Source organism: Tasmannia lanceolata, unplaced genomic scaffold (genome assembly GCF_043159265.1).
Source record: "Tasmannia lanceolata isolate RefF3 unplaced genomic scaffold, GAP_Taslan_0.1 ptg000037l, whole genome shotgun sequence".
NCBI lineage: Eukaryota > Viridiplantae > Streptophyta > Magnoliopsida > Canellales > Winteraceae > Tasmannia > Tasmannia lanceolata.
In genome coordinates, this window is record NW_027518714.1 from 2,735,552 (window position 1) to 2,755,791 (window position 20,240).

Genomic DNA, 20,240 nt, shown 5'->3' on the forward strand with positions numbered 1-20,240 from the left:
CATCATAGGTTGATCTAAACCGTCCATGTGATGGAACACAACATAAATAGGTTGTGCCCGTAAAATAATTTCCATTGCCTAATCCTGGCCCTCCAATCTATAGAGGTTTTGATAATGTTGTTCCTCTTAAGGTGCCCAGAATTCTTCAATATTTTTACAGGTGTCCTACATTCGTAATATCAAACTTTTCGTAATTTGACCGCACATAGTGAATAAGGAAAAGTAGTTCCCGATTTTCAACCCGACTGGGTTCAACCCGACCCAACCCGATTTGCAATTTCCTCAACCCGACCCAACCTGATTTCCAATTAGGGTCGGATTAGGTCGGGTTGACCCGATTTGATATGGTACCAATTGTTGACCACCTCAACTCAAGCCGGGTTGTTTTGGATTTTGAGAACCAATAGTGAGTCACCAATAATCAATTTTTAACTGACAATCGGTTCTCAAAATCCAAACCAAACAGGGACTAACAATTAACAAAGAGAAATGTTATCCGCACTTCTATATTTTGATGATCACACTCCTCACTTTATTAAAGTACGGTATGGCCCACACTATAGGATTATCCAAACCGTCCATTGTGGACTGTGGAGACTATTTCAATGTTAAAAAAGAAAAACACATATACAGAACTTCTTCAGATGGAACCCAAATTCGGGTTTCGGGTCGGGTTGCTCGACAGCCCAACCCGACCTGACCTGATTTCCAATTCGGGTTGATTTTTCCCAACCCAACCCAACCCAATTTGCGAAAAAGCTTAACCCGACCCAACTCAAATTTACCCGCATGGGAACATCCAAGTAACAATGATGGTTTCAAATTATATATAGTGCTAATGTCCTCACTACCATATTTTATAATGGCACTACTCACCGTATTTTGATGATCGCACTCCTCACTTTATTAAAATGTACGGTATGGCCTGTACCATAGGATGATCCAAACCGTCCATTAGATGGGCCACTGCCTACATAATTTGTGCCCCAAAAATAATTTTCATAGGTTGATTCTAGCCCTCCAATCGATATAGGCTGATCCTAGCCCTCCAATCGATACAGGTTTCCATAATTGTTGTTCCTCTTCAGGTGCTCGGAATCCGTCAATATTTTGCTAGTGTCTTGCATGAGTAATATAAGGCAGGTCTTTCATCATTGTCATGTCTTTACTTCTTCTTGGTAGTTTTTTTCGTAATTGTCATAGACAAGTACCCGGGTCGGTACTTTTCGTATGTAGATTACGATTTTACCCTCAAATAATTTCTCATAGAGATAGATGTTAGATATCAGCAAAGGGATTAATGGTAAAAGAGTAATGCTGATGTGTAAATCTGAGAAAGAAAAGAAATTCCTTTTTTCTCTAGCAATCTAGTAGTATATATATATATATATATATATATATATATATATATATATATATATATATATATATATATGAGGAAACTGTTGGTGCGCTTAAGCTCACCAAAGCTTATGGTGCGCTTAAGCGCCCAATCACATGGGTCCCACATTTTCTGTGGTGATCCAAACCATTCATTTGCAAGGTTCTATCGTAGATAGGGGGTGTACCAAAAATCAGCTCCATAGGGTCATCCTAACCCCTCCATTTGTTGAGGACAAAACTGGGCATATTTGTGGATGGGTTAGGATGATTCTCTAAAAATGGATGGGTTAGGATGATCCTATGGAGCTGATTTTTGGTACACCCCCCATCTATGTAAGGACCTTGCAAATGAATGGTTTGGATCACCACAGAAAATGTGGGACCCATGTGATTGGGCGCTTAATCGCACCATAACTTTGGTGAGCTTAAGCGCACCAACCGTTTCCTCTCTCTCTCTCTCTCTCTCTCTCTCTATATATATATATATATATATATATATATATATATATATATATATATATATATATATATATATATATATATATTAGGCCTTGCTATAGATGGGTCATGCATCAAAATACACTCTCATTGGACGATTCTAGCCCTCTACTTTGTGGCCAATAAATGGACGGTAAGAAAACAAGCAATGTTTCGTTAGAAATAGAATAATTCCCAACGCACATCCGCGCGATTATTCAAGCATTCTACATCAAAATATCTTCCCAGGTCACCATTTTTGAAGACGGAAATGCACTTTCCAATTCAGGGAAAGACCATAAGATCCCATAGAATGGGATAAACCGGGTCTGCAAGGTTTTTTCACCAAAACCCTCAAAAAGAGTTCCAGCCTCCGCACAAAGGCAAAAATCAGTAGCAGGTCAGTTACCTTCTTCCCATTTCTCTCCATATTCTTTCCCTACTTTCGTTTGATTTTTTAACCCAACGTTTTTTTTTCCCGTATCAAAACCATTTTTCTCTGCTATCCGAGAAAACTCCATGGATTCAAAGCTTCTATTTTCCTCACCAAAAGCCTCATCATCCGCTCCTCTAACCCTTTTTCTTTCACCCACACCTTTTTTCCATGAAAAGAAAACCCTTTCTATCAAAACCCATCTCTCTATTCCAACAAACCAAGCAGTGAAAACCCCATTTCTGGGCAATAGCCTGATTTTCCGTGAGAATAAGCTTGAATGGGGTAAGCTTAGAAAAACCCATTTCCCTTTCCACCCCATAACAGCCGTTGTTAAGAGAAGAAAAGAGCTTCCTTTTGATAACGTCATTCAAAGAGACAAAAAACTGAAACTGGTTTTAAAGATAAGGAAAATTCTGGTAAACCAACCTGATAGGATTATGTCCCTTAGAGAGTTAGGTAGGTACAGAAGAGAACTGGGTCTCAACAAAAAACGTAGATTCATCGCTCTTTTAAGGCGTTTCCCTGCGGTTTTCGAAATAGTTGAGGAGGGAGTCTTTTCTCTCAAGTTCAAACTCACCCCTGAGGCTGATCAGAATTACTTGCATGAATTGATGGTTAGGAATCAGATGGAAGGATCACTAGTTGAGAAATTACGAAAATTGTTGATGATGTCATTAGAGAGGCGGATTTTATTGGAGAAAATTGCCCATGTAAGAACTGATTTAGGGCTTCCTTTAGAATTTAGAGACACTATTTGTCATAGGTATCCTCAGTATTTTAAGGTAGTTCAAACCAATCGAGGCCCCGCGTTAGAACTCACGCATTGGGACCCTGAGTTGGCAGTTTCTGCGGCTGAGCTTAGCGAAGAAGATAATCGGATTAGAGAGATAGAAGAGAAGAATTTGATAATAGACAGACCTCCCAAGTTTAATAGGGTGAAGCTACCCAAGGGTCTGCTTCTTTCCAAGGGTGAGATGAAGAGGATTTCTAAATTCAGAGACATTCCTTATATATCCCCTTACTCTGATTTTACGGAGTTGAAGGCTGGTACCCCTGAGAAAGAGAAGCATGCATGTGCAGTTGTTCATGAGATTTTGAGTCTCACCGTCGAAAAGAGAACACTGGTGGATCATTTTACACATTTTAGAGAAGAGTTTAGGTTCTCTCAACAGCTGAGGGGAATGCTGATTAGACATCCAGATATGTTTTATGTGTCTTTGAAAGGGGATAGAGATTCTGTTTTCCTCAGAGAAGCCTATCGTAATTCTCACTTGACTGAGAAGAATCAATTGTTGCTTATCAAAGAGAAGCTACGGTCGCTTGTTAATGTTCCCCGGATCACAAGAAGGGGTGTGCCTAGGAGTGATACACCTAATGTTAGGAGTGATGAGGTTAACGGGTTTCGAGAAGGAAGTGGAGAGGAAGAGGATGATGAGTGGTCTGATATTAACAATGTCTCATTGGAAGATTTGAGCGATGGGTTTGATGATGATGATGACATGGATGACGGTGAAGATGATGATGATGAGGATGATTGGAGCGAGGAAGAAGATGAGATGCCCCCTGATTTTGATGATGGTGGAAGTCTAAGTTTGGTAGAAAGTAATTCATCTAAACATGGAGATGTCTCGAGAAAGACCGAAGAGAAAGTTCTTGTTCCTGTACTTCCTGATGGCAGGCCAAGAGAGCGTTGGTGAGAATAAGCAGATATTTTACTCTATACCATGGAATGCTAATGTATGGAGAGAACGCAATACTGATATTTATCAAGTGGAAAATTGAAGTCTCTCTTGGAGAGAATGTCTATGCTATGCGTTTGGAATTTCCATTTGACTGATCGAACAAGCTGTGTCATTTCCTCGACGTCCAACAGGTAGATTTTCATGTGAAGAAATCCAAGGAGTTTTTCCTCTGGGCTTTACCAATTTGTATGGTATTCTGTTCTTCTACTGAATGTAAGTTTAAGATAATTGTCGTTTTTTTTATGATAGAAAGTGTTGGGATGAGAGGATATCTTTCTTGCCAACAATTTTCCAGTTCAGCTTCTTTTAATTGTCTGTTTTTTTTATACCATTTATCATTGAAATCAAATCTGATGCATATTACACATGTCCTAAAAAATGGTTCCCACTTCCTGCATGACGAAGTTTATTGTTCATAGCAATTTTTTTGGTCAGTTATAATTCACATTAGGTTGTTTCTACATGACGAAGTTTATTGTTCGTGGTAGTTGGCAGCAATATGATCTTCTATTTGCAATTTTATTCATGTTTTCTTTCTCCCTTTCCTTTTTCCTTTGTGTCAATAATAGTCTGATTTTCTCAGCTCTCACTTTCTGAATAGTAGTATGAGATCATTAGGAAAGAAATTCACCAATTGAATAGTATTCTCAGGTCATGAGGAAAGAAATTCACCGATTCTCCTGCATTCTTATATTAAATATAAGGAGGATTTTGCAGGTGTAGACTAGCTGCAAGAAACAGTGAAGAGTGTTTCTATGCATGTCTTGCCTTGAGGTTAAAGTAGTTTGGCTTTTAATATCTGGTTAACTGTCTGATTCCCAATGAGCTTCTTGTAAGACTATTTTTTTAATGGTAGCTTGTTGTAAGACTCAAGGATCTGAGTTCAAGTAAGTTTTTATCAGCAAAAAGAAATGACTGTGAGTTGAAAATCCAAATAAGTTTATGATAACATTTTTTGAAATCCAAATGTAAGTTCTATAAAAGTAATTGTTTCTGCAAGAGAACGTTCAGTATGTGTTTAGTGGATTACTATTGGAAAAAAGGTAAAGGATAACATGAGATACGGAGCGCAGTTGTTGAATAAGTTAGCTAGGGGCTTGGGGATTAGGAACCTAAAAGCGATGAATTGGGCGTTGTTGAGTAAGCAGATTTGGAGGTTTGGCGAGGGTCATCCCACCTTTCGAGAGCCGCCATCACCAGGAAATATGGTGTCCGTGCAAGGGATTGGTATTCTTACCTTTCGAGAGCCGCCATCACCAGGAAATATGGTGTCCGTGCAAGGGATTGGTATTCTTAGTATAACTACAGGTTCAGAGGCATCACTGCATGGAGAGACATCATGAGGGGCTCTATTACAAAGAGGCATCCAATACAGTGTCGGATGGGGAGAGAGAGTTTTGGTCTGAAGGGTTGAACTTGAGAAAACTATCAGTCTAGAATATTTAGGAGACGGTAATGTTAAAAAAACACAGCTCGTAATTATTAGTTCTTAACAGAACTAAATGATGTCAGTACTCTTGTGAATCTTGGTTTTCAATTTATTTTTCTTTAATCCATAGAAGCTAGAACTCACAAAAACCTAAGGGCCCATTTGGATACCTCATGCATTTGTATTTTGATTTGGATTTGAGTTTTGGATACAAAACACATCAATCATCTTCACGATCATGTTTTGAAGAGAGAGAGAGAGAGAGAGAGAGAGAGAGAGAGAGAGAGAGAGAGACATGTATAGCTGCTGCCGGAGCAACGTCGAGAAGCAGCGATGATGAAGGAAGTTGCCACAAATATTGATTTCCAAATAATGTCTCGCAGAACAGATTTGAAAATCAGAATTTTTTGCACTGTTGTAGCTGATTTGGAAATCTAAGTATCTGATCCGGTTCAAAATATCAACTAAATCGAAGTCTAAATCTTGTTGGTATCCAAACGTGGCCTAATGGAATTCATTATGATCTTAAGAGACTAAGAAGTTCTTAAGCAAGAACAGAAGATGCAAGTAAGAATGGATAGGAAGATAATGGATACAATAGTAGGCCTGATCTATATCGGATTTTGTACTTATATTTATTTTGATATATTTCTATATTTTCTGATGCTCTTCATTTAAAACCTAAAAATGGTTGTCCTTGAGCCTTAACATAAACCAAGTGTATATTTCCATGGTACATGTGACTATGCTTTCGCATCTCATTTAGGTAATCATAACCGACATGCACAAGCCCTGCATAGGATATTGGTCTCTGTTGCACTACAACTTTTATCACTTAATTTCATGATGCTCTCGAACAACCTTAACTGTTCTGAAATTTGTCCTTAGGTCCAAAGAGAACAAAATTGCTCAACAAAATTTTTCTGATACTGTCACTGACAAATGTGTCTATATTATATTTATCCGATTCGAAAGTATGTTAATTGCAGCAAAAGATTTAGTGCTGTGATGATCTAAAGTGTACAGGAGCATATAGTCACTGCCCTGGTCCTACAAACTGGTACAGTTGCATGTGTAATATAGTTTTGCATGAGACTACATTCATGGCATTTTCATTACACAATTAGGGGTGTCAAGGGGATGGATTCACATGCTAATTGGATCCAAATTTTAGCTTTCAATCTGAACCGGATTCAGACTATTCATTTATTTTGCCTAACCCATGATCTATTCCGGCCCATTGACACACCCCTAGCGACAAGTCTATGAAATTCCTGCATTCTGCTTGGGTTGGTTAGAGCATGAAGGATTTTCCTGAAAATATATGATATTCTTTCTGATCTTTAATGTGGATTTGCACATTTATTCTGTATGTATTCCATTGTATTAAGGACTAGATGTTTTCACAAATTTTGTTGGAGTTTTATAAAGATTGAGATAACCTTGGGGGCCACTCATGTTTTCCAATTATATAAAGTATAGATAAAGGCCACTGATATTGGAATGGTAGAATTGTAATAGCTTTTGACATCGGCTTAAATGATAAAACGCAAGAGTTCTGCCCATTATCAAAACATGGTAGTGCCAATATTTACATTTATAAGTCATTTCATAGTACATTTAAATTTGTAAGGTTTTAAATAATCTTCAAAGCCACCCAATTTTTCCTTTTAAATGTATAGGATATTAATATCTGTCTCCCGATGAAAATCCAACTGTTGCGTATCAAAGCCCCCTCTTTCTGCTCGATCACTATCACTACTAATACAAGTATTGATATTCTGGTCGTTATCAGGATCCTTTGTCAATCCTTCCCCATTTTCCTCCTCTTGTTCTTCCAATAGTCAGATATACACACGACCATGTTTTGATAATTACCGTTTATGATTGGCTGAATGAGAGCTTGATGGGAATTTTATTTTTTAATAGCCTTTGACAGTGGGTTAAACCATGTAAAACAAGGTGAGATAGTCCAACTATAAAAACAATGTTAGTACGAATATCAGTAGCCTAAAGATATATACACTTATACGGTATTTAATATCTTAGGAAAATTTAATGTAATTAATTGCAATGGGAAAAATGTAATTTGCAAGGTTTTAAATGACCACTAAAGTTTCCCATTAAACATATAGATAATCTCATTGATTTTTGGGTCGCCCTAATATCATCCCTCCAAAGAGTGCGTCCCGGTTGTAGATCCCCTTTATCATTTTCAGGCAAGTTTGGCATCCATGCAAAATTATTCCATGGAATGTTAGTGGGTTCAATTTTGAGTGGCTGAGGATCAAATTGGGGAAATTTCCCTTTTTCTGTTTTTTCAAAGGCTTTTTTCTTTCTCTCCTCCCTCACACCCTCTCAAGTCTCTCCACCTCTGCCCATCTCTCACAACTGTCCCAACTAATATTTTTTCCATAGTTACCAAACCATTGCTTAATATTATGTGTACATTAAAATCTCTTTTGAAGCCACTAACTATAACATCTCAAGGCTTTGTTCTTCAAGCAAGAGGCCGGAGGTTTATTCCCAGCTTACAGCCCTCCCTATTGCAGCGTATCAAAAAGTACAGTATTTGCCTTTTCATAACAAAATTCACATGCCTCTTTTTAGCACTGCTAGGAAGATGTTCTCCACATGCTGCATCATTTCAAGGTCGGATTGTAACGGGGAAAAAAACCCTTGGCTTTTGCTAAATCAGTGTTCTGTTAAACCTGCTAGCAAAACGGGATTTGGCTTGGAAAGTAAAGACGAAACCCGTACGCAAGAAGCTTGAATCGCGACCAAATTAAAAAACACGGGAACCGGCCAATAATTCCACTGTCGTCTTTATCTTCCAAACAAAATCCCGTTTTAGAAGTGGTTTCCTTAAACTTATTAGGCTCACTTTTTGAGGAGAGAAAAGCCACCTCGTAGCAGATTCTGTCTCATACATTTACTTCATAACCGAGCAGACAATGAGACAATTTTGACAATCTACACTTAGAATCAACTGAAAATTGCATGTGAAAACAGAGCCTCGTTTTAGAGGTATCCAAACAGGCTCTCAATCCTCACACCTCGAACTTGGGATACAAGCATCAAGTATAAATAAAAGTAAAGGGAACCCAAAAACACCTCGATCAAAATAGTTGTAGTGCTTTTTGGATTTTGACTCCAATAATCAGTTTTAGACTAACAATCCTATGTGAGATCAGTCACTTCCCAGAATGAGAAGATTCATTTCAACTTCATCTTCAGTTCTATAATGGCTTCTACTAAAGCAATCAAGCAATGTGGTTCAAACTTAGCTCTGGAGGTCATGCCCCCCAAAGAATTGCAAAGTTGAGCTCATGGGTTCCACACAATGATATATTATAATGCATAAATATTTCTTTCGAACAATTAAAAGGGAGATTATGGGAAGCTGCAAAATGCATAAATTATGGTCCTTCTGGAACCAAAATGGCTAAAAACAGCATATGACTTGCTAAATCAGAAATTACAGTTTGTATTTGATCATACTTCCTCCCAGTGCTCTTAACAGTTACTTACGCCGTGTGTTTGGAACCATCTCTGGATTTCCTTTCCTCATCATGGCTACAAACTCCTCATAATTAATTCTTCCATCCTGCAATGATCATGTAGAGGGCACTCAATATTTCAACAAAAAATGGATGTACATTACTTGTTAAGACAAAACCTTAGTTTATTTTTTCTTTTGTTCTGTGTTACTTTGGACAGGGTAAATATACAGCTTTATCCAACAAGATATGTTTCTATAAGAACGCATTTCCAATGCAATCATACAACTGAAGGGACAGATGCCGGCATTCTAGGCTGTCTGAAATGCATGTCGCTAAGTCACATAGCATATAAATGGTATTTTAACGAAATGATAACAGAAATCCAGACCCTTATATGGCATATCTAAGCTTTTGTGTATATTCCCATCTCAGGAATGAAATTTAGAGTATTTATGGCTTGAAAATTACAAAAATAAAGAAAGTTAAAAGAGTTTTTCTTGTCTTATAATTCTAGCGATTAAAAGAAAAATAGTAAAACCATGGCCACCTTCACCAAAAAAAAAAAGAAGAAGAAGAAGAAGAATCTTGCAAATGACCATTTATACCGATTCTTGAAACTGCCCAACTCTAATTTTTCAGAAACGAGTAGGAACATCAGGTTGAGGAAGCAGATGTGTTTCCTCAAAATAACACATCAAACAGTACTTGGAACATTAAGAAGCATTATAATCTGTCATGTACCAAAATAATTGCTCAAAAGAGGCAACAAATACTACGATCAATTTGGAGGGTGCTTAAGAACTCGAATGTAGTCGAGAAAACCAAAGAAAGAGGACAATCTTGCAAATGATCATTTCTACAAGTTCCAGAAAACACAAGATGGTGAAAGAGAGGAAAGAAAGGCTCGCCCTTAAACTCGAATATGAGGAGATTCTAACTATGTAGTGAGAAAACCAAAGAAAGAGGACAATCTTGCAAATGATCATTACTACAAGTTCCAGAAAACACAAGATGGTGAAAGAGAGGAAAGAAAGGATGGCCCTTAAACTCGAATATGAGGAGATTCTAACCATGGAGGAAATTAGTTGGCGCCAGAAGTCTTGTCCTATCTGGTCTAAAGAAGGGAGCAAAATTTCCATAGGATGGCCAGTGGAAGGTGGAGAATCAATTTGATCAATTGTTTGGCAGATGACGATGAGTTGGTGGCGGAGAAAGAGCAGGTAAAGAGTTTGATTGTACAATATTTTTCCAAGCTTTTATCAGATCGTGTGGGTTTTTCACAGCTCCAATAAATAGATGATACTACATTGGAGCGGCGGCCCCTCCTTCAGTACAAAAACGGGTTGTTCCCTTTGGAAACCAGTCCCCTTTGCTATTATCTGGCATATTAGGAGAGAAAGGAATGCTAGGATCTTTGAAGATAAATCTAAGCGGAAAGGAAGAATTATATCGACAATAAAGGATGATCTCATCTCTTGGTAAAGGAGCAACACTTGTTTTCTCCCTATTACATGATCCGAGGTGGTCTTTGAAAAAGTAACTCAAAAATATTTCAGCTCCAAGGTGGACCCCTCCTCTTGCAGGGTGGCTGAAATTTAACTTTGATGGGGGCGCTAAAGGTGGGAGCGCTAAAGGTAATCAGGGTTGAGCAGGAATTGGTGGCTTTTTTAGAGATCAAAATGGAGTCACTATCCAAGTCCTTCTTCAGCTCCAGTCGAAGTTTACGACTCTAGTGAAGCAGAGGTGCCAGCTCTATTGTGGGGTTTGAGATAGTTTGCATGATCCGAGACAGGTCCTCTAATTGAGGAAGGTGATTCTTCTAATGACCTAATGTGGGATATGCACAAATCTCCTGGGTCTTGGAAGTTAGCCAATGTTAGATCAAAATGGAGTCACTATCCAAGTCCTTCTTCAGCTCCAGTCGAAGTTTACGACTCTAGTGAAGCAGAGGTGCCAGCTCTATTGTGGGGTTTGAGATAGTTTGCATGATCCGAGACAGGTCCTCTAATTGAGGAAGGTGATTCTTCTAATGACCTAATGTGGGATATGCACAAATCTCCTGGGTCTTGGAAGTTAGCCAATGTTAGATCGGGGGATCCTTGAACTGTGCACAATTATTTGGCCATCCTTCAATCATATGAAAAGGTCAGTAAACGTTCATGATTGTTTAACAGCTTGGCAGAATAGGGGGTAGATAAGGAGATTATATCATTTTCTGGGCCAATATTGGAGTAGGTTGGTAGTGTGACAGGTCGGCGTAGTCCCTGTCTCAGACTTGGACTTTAAAAGTTTTAACACTCGATGGGCATCTTGTCCCGTTGCTGCAATCTGCTGCATTTAATAAATTTTGTTATCTTTCAAAAATAAAGTTCTAGAAAACTGCCCTCATAGTTTTCAGAATTGACTGGTATTAGGAAAACAGTATAGATTATTATAAACGAGATATTGTATATCTCATCACAATTAGATTTGGATTACACTAGCCTTATTTAGATAAGGATTATTCTAGATTAATTTGTCTCTATCTTTAGGTGTTTTGTTTAAAGTAGGATTCCTTTTTTTTGAAAATGATTAAGTAGGTTTCCTATTCATTGAAAAGCATTTTTTGTTATTAGCAACATTACCAAAACATGTTATGGTTTTGTATTCTTCTATCATTTTGAGATTCTATAAATGCAAAATGCAACTCTCAAAACTATGTAAACATTGGAATATAATACAGGGCACTGCCATCAATTTGGAGGAGAGTTTAAAAACTTGAATGTGGTGGGAAAAACATAAAGACAATATTAAGACACAAGTCTAGTGAAAGTGACTTGATCATTTTAAATCCAGAAGAAACTCAGACTATTAGGCTCAATCAAGTACTCAAAAATCAGACTGCAACATAAGCTTTTTAAACTTAAAAAAAACTCTTATCAAGTAAAACTGCATAAAGTACACGAGGAGTCAACTCTGAACCAAGCTCTCATCATTGATTCCAAGATGTCAAACTTTTAACTTTAATTTGGAGCAAAAAATGGCTGTGACAATATGAAGGAATCTCACTAAATATGAACGAACTCCTTTCTTTAAGTTTTTAAACTCCTTTCTTTAAGTTTTTAAACTCTGAACCACGCTCTCATCATCGATTCTAATTTGAGTTTCAAGTTTTAAATTTTGATTTGGAGGAAACATGGGTATGACGCTTGGGGAAATACGAAGGAATCTTAGAAAACAAGAACAAAATCCTTTTAACCTAACATTCAATTTTGAAAAAGAAAACAAAAATTGTGAAAGCAACAAACATACGCGATCTGTGTCCACTTCTGCAATGATCTCTTTAATCGTTTTCTCGTCTCCCATGTTATAATGCTTGAGGGCTTGCTCCAATTCCTCCATTGTGATGTACCTAGAGAAGGAAAAAATGAAGTAATCCTAAAATGCTTAACAATAAATCTTATGAGTAGAGAATGATTTACTGATGACTTCAAATTCTTGAATGAAGGGAAGAATACCCGCTTTTGTCCTTGTCAAAATATTCAAAAGCTTTATACAAGTGCTCTTCTTTTTCCACTCTATTCATGTGCATTGTGGCTGTTATAAATTCGATATAATCAATGGTCCCATTTCCATCCACATCGGCCTGAAAAAAGGCAAGCATAGTGATAGTTTAATAAAACAATGAAACCAAGCCCCAAACTAAAAGGCAGCCTTAAAGAGGCAAGCAGCTTATAAGACACCAAGTCATACAAATTGAGCACTCAATTACATATTTAGCGGTAAGAAAAACACAGCCTTTTACGAAATTAGAAACTTCCATTGATTTATAATATTCCATTTTGCAAGTTTTTTGTCACTCTTGAAGAGTAGTTAGATAGGAATTGCACTAAAAGTTATCAAAATTATTTTGTCTAAAACAATGTTGCAATGATCCTATCATTCAAAACAAACAAACAAATGCAATGATCCTAGTTGCCATATAGAGGTATAATAGAATGTTTTCCTTGTTAGAGATAGAAAAACACAAAAGATACTATCATTTTCTGAGTAATTATTTTGGTGATCTGAATGCGGAGATACATTCGAAGGTATAAGAAATGATACTAAAAGCAAAAGAAACCTTTACTGAATCTTAAAAATAAAAATAAAAATCATACCGCTTCCATAAACTGCCTAACTTCAGTTTCAGAAAGCTTACTACCCAGTTTTGGTAGACCAGCTTTCAGTTCCTCAAAAGTGATTGTTCCACTGTTATCTGTGTCCATAGATTTGAACATCTCTTTCAAGCCCATGATTTCTTCCTCGGAAAGGTTTTCTGCAATTACCTGAGTAGGAAAAACCAAGATGGGCAATTACGTAATTAGTTTCCAATGATTTCTGCAATTACGCAATTAGGTTCCAATGATGGAAACCTTGCATGAAAAAAAGACAGCATGTAAGCAGCTGCTCACCCTCAGTGCTACTTTTTTAAGCTTGTTCATCGCCCTGAAATGCTTCATTCTAGTTAAGACTGTAATATCAATTGGTTTATCAGATGCCTCCCCGTCTTCTCTGACCCATGGATGATCTGCATTGTTTCTATTGTCAAACTGAGAGGTGATAGATTCATAGAAAATTATGGAGAAACTTAGATCATAATCCAAGTGGAAAGTCTGGAAGGATTGCCGAGTCTTTATCAGGTGAAAATTTAGACAAAAACACATGCAATAGCAATGCATGGTAACCATTTGCTTTTCAGTTAAAAAAAATTGCAAGGAAAAAATGAGAACATGCAAGCTCTTGTATCACATGAATGAACAAACACAACAAGTTGCCATTAAGAAGATAATCTCTCTCTCTCACACACACACACACACAAAGCAGAAAACTACTATTCTCTATGCTACATATGACTAAGCCATAAATGATAAAGAGCTGTGTTCATTGGACTGATGGGACCTATGATCAATACAAGGGAGGGAACCATTCAATGCGAGGACAGTTCCGTCTTTCTCACTTTTGAAAAAGATGGAGGATAATATCCTGCAGAGAACCAACCCTTTCCTCAATTGTAAATTCCAACTTATTCTCAACATGAATGGCATCTATAAGCCAATGTTGCAACTTACAAGTTTCTATGGGTGTGGTGGTGTATCATGTGGCTTGAAGTTGCTCTGCCCATCCCAAATCCATGTCTAACCCCATCACCTTTGTCGTCCAGTTCACATAGCATGACAAAATAAAGGTCTCCTCCTATACCAATTACCAAGTGGGAACCCATAATTTTGTGTTGAGAAACAACCAATTACTCCAAAAGCTTAAGCAGTTGGAGCAGGCGTTATTTAATCTTTTATACTTTAACACTCCCCCTCACTTGTGGCCCCTCTTTCTAGGGGTGGCCTACACGTGGCACATGTGGCACCTCTTTTTGGGTTTGACCATTACATGTGGATTTTTATTATAAAGGAGGTTTGAACTCAGGAATACCATGTGAAACAACCAATTACTCCAAAAGCGTAAGCTGTTGGAGAAGGCAATATTTAATCTTTTATATTTTAACATGTGTCACTAGTGTTATGTACATGCATGCACATGATAGGTGTGTGTGTGTGTGTGTGTGTGTGTTCTGCCTTGAACCAATCTTATGTGTTCATGTGGCTTTGGTTTTCTAGGCTAGAAGCATGCTAAGAATTATGTGTGTGTGTGTGTGTGTGTGTGTGTTCTGCCTTAGAACCTAGCTTATGTGTTCATGCGGCTTTGGTTTTCCAGGCTAGAAGCTTACTAAGAATTTCAACAGCTGAAAGTCGTTCTTTAGGATCTGGCCTTAACATCTTCTTTACTAGTTCTTTCGCAGCACTGGATATGGAAGGCCATGGGTCGGACACGAAATCGATATGCCCACGCAAAACAGCATCAAATATACCCTGCTCATTCTCTGCATGAAAAAGGGAAGTGAACCAACAACAGGATCAAAATTGCCAAGGCCTCTATAGAGAAAATGTATTGCATTTGTCTGTTTGGATCAAATACACACCTGCCCAGAAAGGAGGGACACCACTAAGAAGAATATAAAGTATAACTCCAGCGCTCCAAATATCGGCCTCTGCTCCATAATGACGTCGCAACACTTCAGGAGCCACATAATATGCGCTTCCGACAAGATCTCTAAACACTTCACCTGCACCAAAATTCCAGTTTGTAGATATAGCAGTCTCACAGATGTTTATAACTTGTCTTAATCAATAAGAGACAATTTTAGATGGAAAAAACATTGATCTACTGTTTGATGGAAACACAAATTAACGGATAAATCAAACCAAAAAACAATTGAGAAGACGAGATTTATGTGGTTCATAACGTTATTTGAATACATCCATGGGTGAAGGTGACCTAAGAGCATCCCCTCCCCTATATGTGAAGTACAAGATAAAGTCTAAACTCTAAAATCTAAGCCAAGACCTTATATAATATCCCAACCCTAATCCGAATACAAGAGTTTTACCCAAACGCAGAAGCTATGCAACCTTCATATTACGAAAAGAACCTATCATGAGCTTCAGACGTATTGTAATAGTAGGGAGCCATATGAATATAAATGGGACAGAATTTGAGACATAAATATAGCAATAGAAGATATGTTGCAAATGATGAAGGTTACAACATAATGGCACAAGATCCACATACTTCTGGTTCTCTGATCATTGATCGACCACCACCACTGCCAATTGATAAACTTTGGCCATGATGAACATAACTGAAGTTAATATTTAATGTCAAGAGCCGAGGCAAGGCTTTTGCAAGCATTGAGATGGGGGCCTTTTGCATTGAGAATGTCCTAAAAATGCGTCATTAATGCCAAATAAAGGTTTATTGTAGCCAATAAAGATTATGCAGCAAGCAATGAAGAAGTGACTCATCCATGCACGGTTTTCTTCATTCATCCGTGGATGGCTTATGGTGGAACTTGCTAGACAAAAAGTTTGGGAAGATCAAATAAATAGTTTGAATCAAATAAAGCAAGTCAAAGAGAAATTTCAAAATCATGGCAGAAAAGGTCAGTTTCATCATTTATGCATAGTAGCCTTTTGTGTATTTCCTGGCTATCATTATTCTTGCAATGGAGTTACATCAATTTCGTTATGACCTTATACCAGAATTTAAGTTCTAGAAGGTTCTAATTTGAGTAAAGACGACTCTTCCCAAGGTCCTACGCTTAGGCCATGCTTGGCACCGATGAAAAAAATTCCCATTAAATATATAAGCTTATCAAGTTATGGGAGGGGCAACGAGGGTGGGAGGAGGAGAGAGTGAGAGACTATAGAGGGCATGATTGAGAAGAGGGTTATAAGTGGCTTAAAAATTCAAGGTTGCCCTCTATGGTCAAGCCCTCTCAATTCTCTCCCTCTCCCACTCTCTCTATATCTCTCTCTCACCATTTGGTAATCTAATATTCAATGAAAAAAATTCACGAGTGCCAAAAAAAGTCTCTTGTAGAAGGCCATTAAATCCATCCCAGCCCTTAAGAACATATAAAAGACACCCTTCTAGCAATCTCCAGCACCTTTCTCCGCCCCAATGCCTATATCTGCCCCCCATTCTATCTAACCAAGAAAAGATATGTAAATGCTTCAAAGCTTAGTGACGGATCCACTGAGAATTTCCAATCATTCTCAATCGCATCGCATAGCAATATTATGTATCAGATCACAACTAATTTTCTCTTCCTGATTTCCAACTGATATTTTTCGCAGATCCACATAAGAGAAAGTAATCTTCAGATATTCTCATAATTTTTATTTTCAAAAGTTCATGACAATCTGTGTACTTCAAAACTGCACCCCAACTGCTCAACAAAATTCCTCAACGAAACTTCATTTGTTCTATAACTGATAATCGAATTCAGAAGAAGAAAAAAAAGGGGGGGAATTACCTGGTTTGAAGAAGACTGATAGTCCAAAATCTGTGGCCTTCAAGGGCGAATCCTCACCCGAATGCAAAAAAAGAAAATTCTCCGGCTTCAGATCACGATGAAAAACCCCCATAGAGTGACAATTATGCACGATCGTGACAATCTCCCGGCAGAGCGAGGCCGCGGCCCGTTCCGAGTAATGTCCCTTAGCAATAATCCGATCAAAGAGCTCACCCCCAGCACAAAGCTCCATAACTAAATTAACAGAATGCCTATCCTCATAAGCCCCCTTTAACTCAACAATATTCCTGTGACCAGTCAAGTGGTGCATGATCTGAACCTCCCTCCGTACATCCTCCACGTCATCACGATTCACCAGTTTCCGAGTCGCGATCGATTTGCAGGCGAAAACTTGTTTTGTCTCTTTGTGAGTGCATAGATAGGTCACACCGAATTGACCACGGCCGAGCTCTCGATCGAAGATGTAGGTGGACCGTACATCTTCCATCGGACGGCCGAGAACGCGGCCGATGCCGGAGAGGGAGGGCGTAGGTTTAGAGGAGCGCACGTTAGTAGCATTGTGAGTGGGTGGAGGGGTTTGGGTTGGGGTGCGTTGTGCGCCTCCTCCTCTTCCTCCTTCAGGGGCGGGTTCTGTTCTTGTTGGGAAGTGATCATCTTTGGCTGCTACTGCGTTCCGATTTCCCATTCTCTCTCTCACTCTCTCTCTCTCTAGACGGAGTCTTTTTCTTTCTATCTTTGGGGTACAGGCAGCGTTGGGACAAAAGTCAGCGAGGTAGAGATGGGTTAGAGAAACTTCCTAGTTCCTACAACGTGTCAAAATTACTAAAATAACCATACCAACATACCTAATTAACTATTTCATCCCTTCTCGCCTCTCAAATCTAATAAGGGGAAACGGCCTCTTTTGCAAAAGAAGTCTTCTACTTTGCATTTATTTTCAAAAACACTCTTCTCGTTTGACAATTTACAAATACACATGTAGATTTTTTATTTTATTTTACTCATAAAAAGACAAACGTTACCATATACAAAGACCAAAATGCCCGTAATGCTTAGTGTTAATTTTGATAGAGTGGATCCCACCAACTCAACTCAAACTCATGCATCAAGTAGAGCCCACCATTTTACCCTAGGTCCCATGTTCTCCCCCCGAGCCCGTGTATTACGGTGGGGCCCACTATTTTACACCTTATGTTTTGCTGGGATGGGTACCTTTTGATGTTTTGACAGGGTAAGTCCCACCAACTCAACTTAATAAACCCATAATTTTACCTCGTAGGTCTCACAATATCCATTCAAGCGCATGTTTATAGGTGGGGTCCACCATTTATACTTCATGTTTTGATGTAGTATTTTTTATAGGCCAGGTCCCACCAACTCATCTCAGACACTTGTATCGGGTAAGGTCCACCATTTTACTTCATGTTTTGATAGGGTAGGCCCCATGATAACCGCACGAGCCTATGCGTAGGGTTGGGAACACTATTTTACGCATGCTTTGATGTGATTGTCGCGGGTTTTTTATCTTTTCACAAGGTAATTTTCACTTGTCACACACCGTTATGGCACGATCTGATTTGCAAAATTTCCTCAAATATGATGATTTTATTTGCAAATTGCAAAACTAGAAGACACTTTTTGCAAAGAAGCAAGGTGGAAGACTTCTTCTGCAAAAACCCCTTTATAAAAGAGCTCTTAATTAAGAGTGCACTTCTATTTAATTATTTTTTTAAAAGAGTATTGTTCTCTCTTGGTAATGCCAAATGAATGCATTTAGAAGATAGAGTGTATTTAAACTTAAAAAACTCAACTTTAGTTTTAAATAAATTTGTGTGTGTTTTCAAAAGATTAAACATCAAATCTGAAAGAGCAAACCTCGAGCTCATAAAACTGTAAATTCCTAAAACTTATAATTCTAATAAACTATAAAGTCTTCGTTAACTACTTATAACTCCTACCATTCAACAGAAGAAGAAAAATTACTTGTAACCCTAATCTACGTTGATCCTTTCACCCTAACCTGCTACAGTCATACCTCTTTTTTATACGCTTCTCATTGCCTCTCAAGGTTTTGACACACCCCTAGTTTACTTGAAAAATATCATTTTTCATAATTTTCTTTTCCATAGATCCAACACCAAATAAGGGCAGGTTTGAAAAATATTGGCAGAAAACGTAAAAGTTGGGTTTAACTTCTAATTAAGAGGTCCACATTTACCTGATACACGCAGTGAGTGGGTCATTTCGTGTATCCGTAGGGACTAGTCCTACTCCCGAAGGGGGTGGGGACATCCTACGTCATAAAGAAAAAAAGAAAAGCGGACCACATCTCCAATTGCCTGCCCAAGGTCCACATGTAGTCAAATCCAACTCTGAGAAAAGAGCCAAAGTACCTAGATTATTCTATTGAAAAAAACCATGTTTAATAATGCTATGATCCAGGTTGAGAACTATGTAAATAGTCTAAAATGCCGAGAAGAACACGAATATGAAACACCTAAACACTGATATAAGATGAAGTAAAACCCAACAAAAAGAGGAAAAAAGCAAACTTCCTATCTTTTGAACTGAAGGAAGAACAGTCAGTCCATAAGGCCCTGTTTGTTTTGGATTTTAAGTATTGGACTCAAAATCAGTCTTGAGTCAGAGAATTGATTAATGGGGCATATCGAGCCCAATTGTCCAAACTACGTGATAAGGATGAAGAAATTGTGAAATCTGAGGAGAGTCAGAAAAGGTGAGCTTGAGCTCCACAACCACTCAAACAATGAATCATCAGTAACCACAAATAATCAAACCATAATTTCAGACATCAAAATCACAAAAGGAAATAAAGCAAAAAAGAAGAAAAATAATAAGAAGCTTGGAGAGAAGAAAATAAGAGAAATGAGAGGTTGTCTTTTTTTTTATCTAATCCTCTATAACTCCTTGATGGATCAGGAGCTGAAGGATCATCCTGTTTTCAAAACTAACAAAAAAAAATGATTGTAATGCGTTTGCCGGGAGTCGAACCCGGGTCTATTGCTTGGAAGGCAATTATCCTAACCGTTGGACTACAAACGCTTTGTTGTTGATGTGTTAATTTATTTTTTTAATCAAAAGACTCTTATCAAATGGGAATCATAGCTACTTTTTATGGTCCATTGCCACTTACAGTGAATGGTTCACCTTTGGAGTTGTTAGCAGTTGCACTTTCTGTTTTATACAGGAACTGATATTTACACCCATTTTCCAACATTTTCACTCACTCTTTTTTGGAAACAATAAACAGAAGAAGGGGGCTTAAACGGATAAAATCCCCCGTTTAATGGTTTCTGTGAGAATGGTTCACTGCTCGAGGATAATAAATTCACCCTCCTTTACTGTTTTTCTTGGCCTT

The 20,240-nt window shown here is 38.1% G+C and overlaps 2 protein-coding genes and 1 non-coding gene across 3 annotated transcripts; 1 reads left to right on the forward strand and 2 right to left on the reverse strand.

Annotated features, from left to right (window-relative positions):
- The first annotated feature begins 2,188 nt into the window (after positions 1-2,188).
- Positions 2,189-4,332, forward strand: WTF1 (Ubiquitin carboxyl-terminal hydrolase family protein). Its single transcript, XM_077373121.1, has one exon. The coding sequence runs from the start codon at positions 2,380-2,382 to the stop codon at positions 3,991-3,993; it is 1,614 nt and encodes a 537-aa protein (XP_077229236.1). The 5' UTR covers positions 2,189-2,379; the 3' UTR covers positions 3,994-4,332.
- A 4,469-nt stretch (positions 4,333-8,801) lies between these two features.
- On the reverse strand, positions 8,802-17,624 carry LOC143862344 (calcium-dependent protein kinase 1-like). The gene is made up of 8 exons (XM_077373372.1): positions 16,862-17,624; positions 14,966-15,109; positions 14,714-14,866; positions 13,404-13,519; positions 13,110-13,277; positions 12,468-12,595; positions 12,262-12,361; positions 8,802-9,074 (listed from the first exon to the last, which is right to left on the reverse strand). The coding sequence occupies exons 1-8, from the start codon at positions 17,544-17,546 to the stop codon at positions 8,991-8,993; spliced, it is 1,578 nt and encodes a 525-aa protein (XP_077229487.1). The 5' UTR covers positions 17,547-17,624; the 3' UTR covers positions 8,802-8,990.
- A 2,228-nt stretch (positions 17,625-19,852) lies between these two features.
- Positions 19,853-19,924, reverse strand: TRNAG-UCC (transfer RNA glycine (anticodon UCC)). The gene has a single exon. It is a non-coding gene; the product is annotated as a tRNA-Gly (tRNA).
- Positions 19,925-20,240: the final 316 nt, after the last annotated feature.

Bases quoted from the DNA above. Each gene is read 5' to 3' on its own strand.
- WTF1 (XM_077373121.1), top strand. From the start codon at position 2,380: ATGGATTCAAAGCTTCTATTTTCCTCACCAAAAGCCTCATCATCCGCT.
- LOC143862344 (XM_077373372.1), bottom strand. From the start codon at position 17,546: ATGGGAAATCGGAACGCAGTAGCAGCCAAAGATGATCACTTCCCAACA. The intron at 15,110-16,861 runs GTAATTCCCCCC...ATTTTGGTGCAG, and splicing joins ATCAGTCTTCTTCAAACCAG to GTGAAGTGTTTAGAGATCTT. The intron at 12,362-12,467 runs GTATTCTTCCCT...TTCCTTCTCTAG, and splicing joins TTTGACAAGGACAAAAGCGG to GTACATCACAATGGAGGAAT.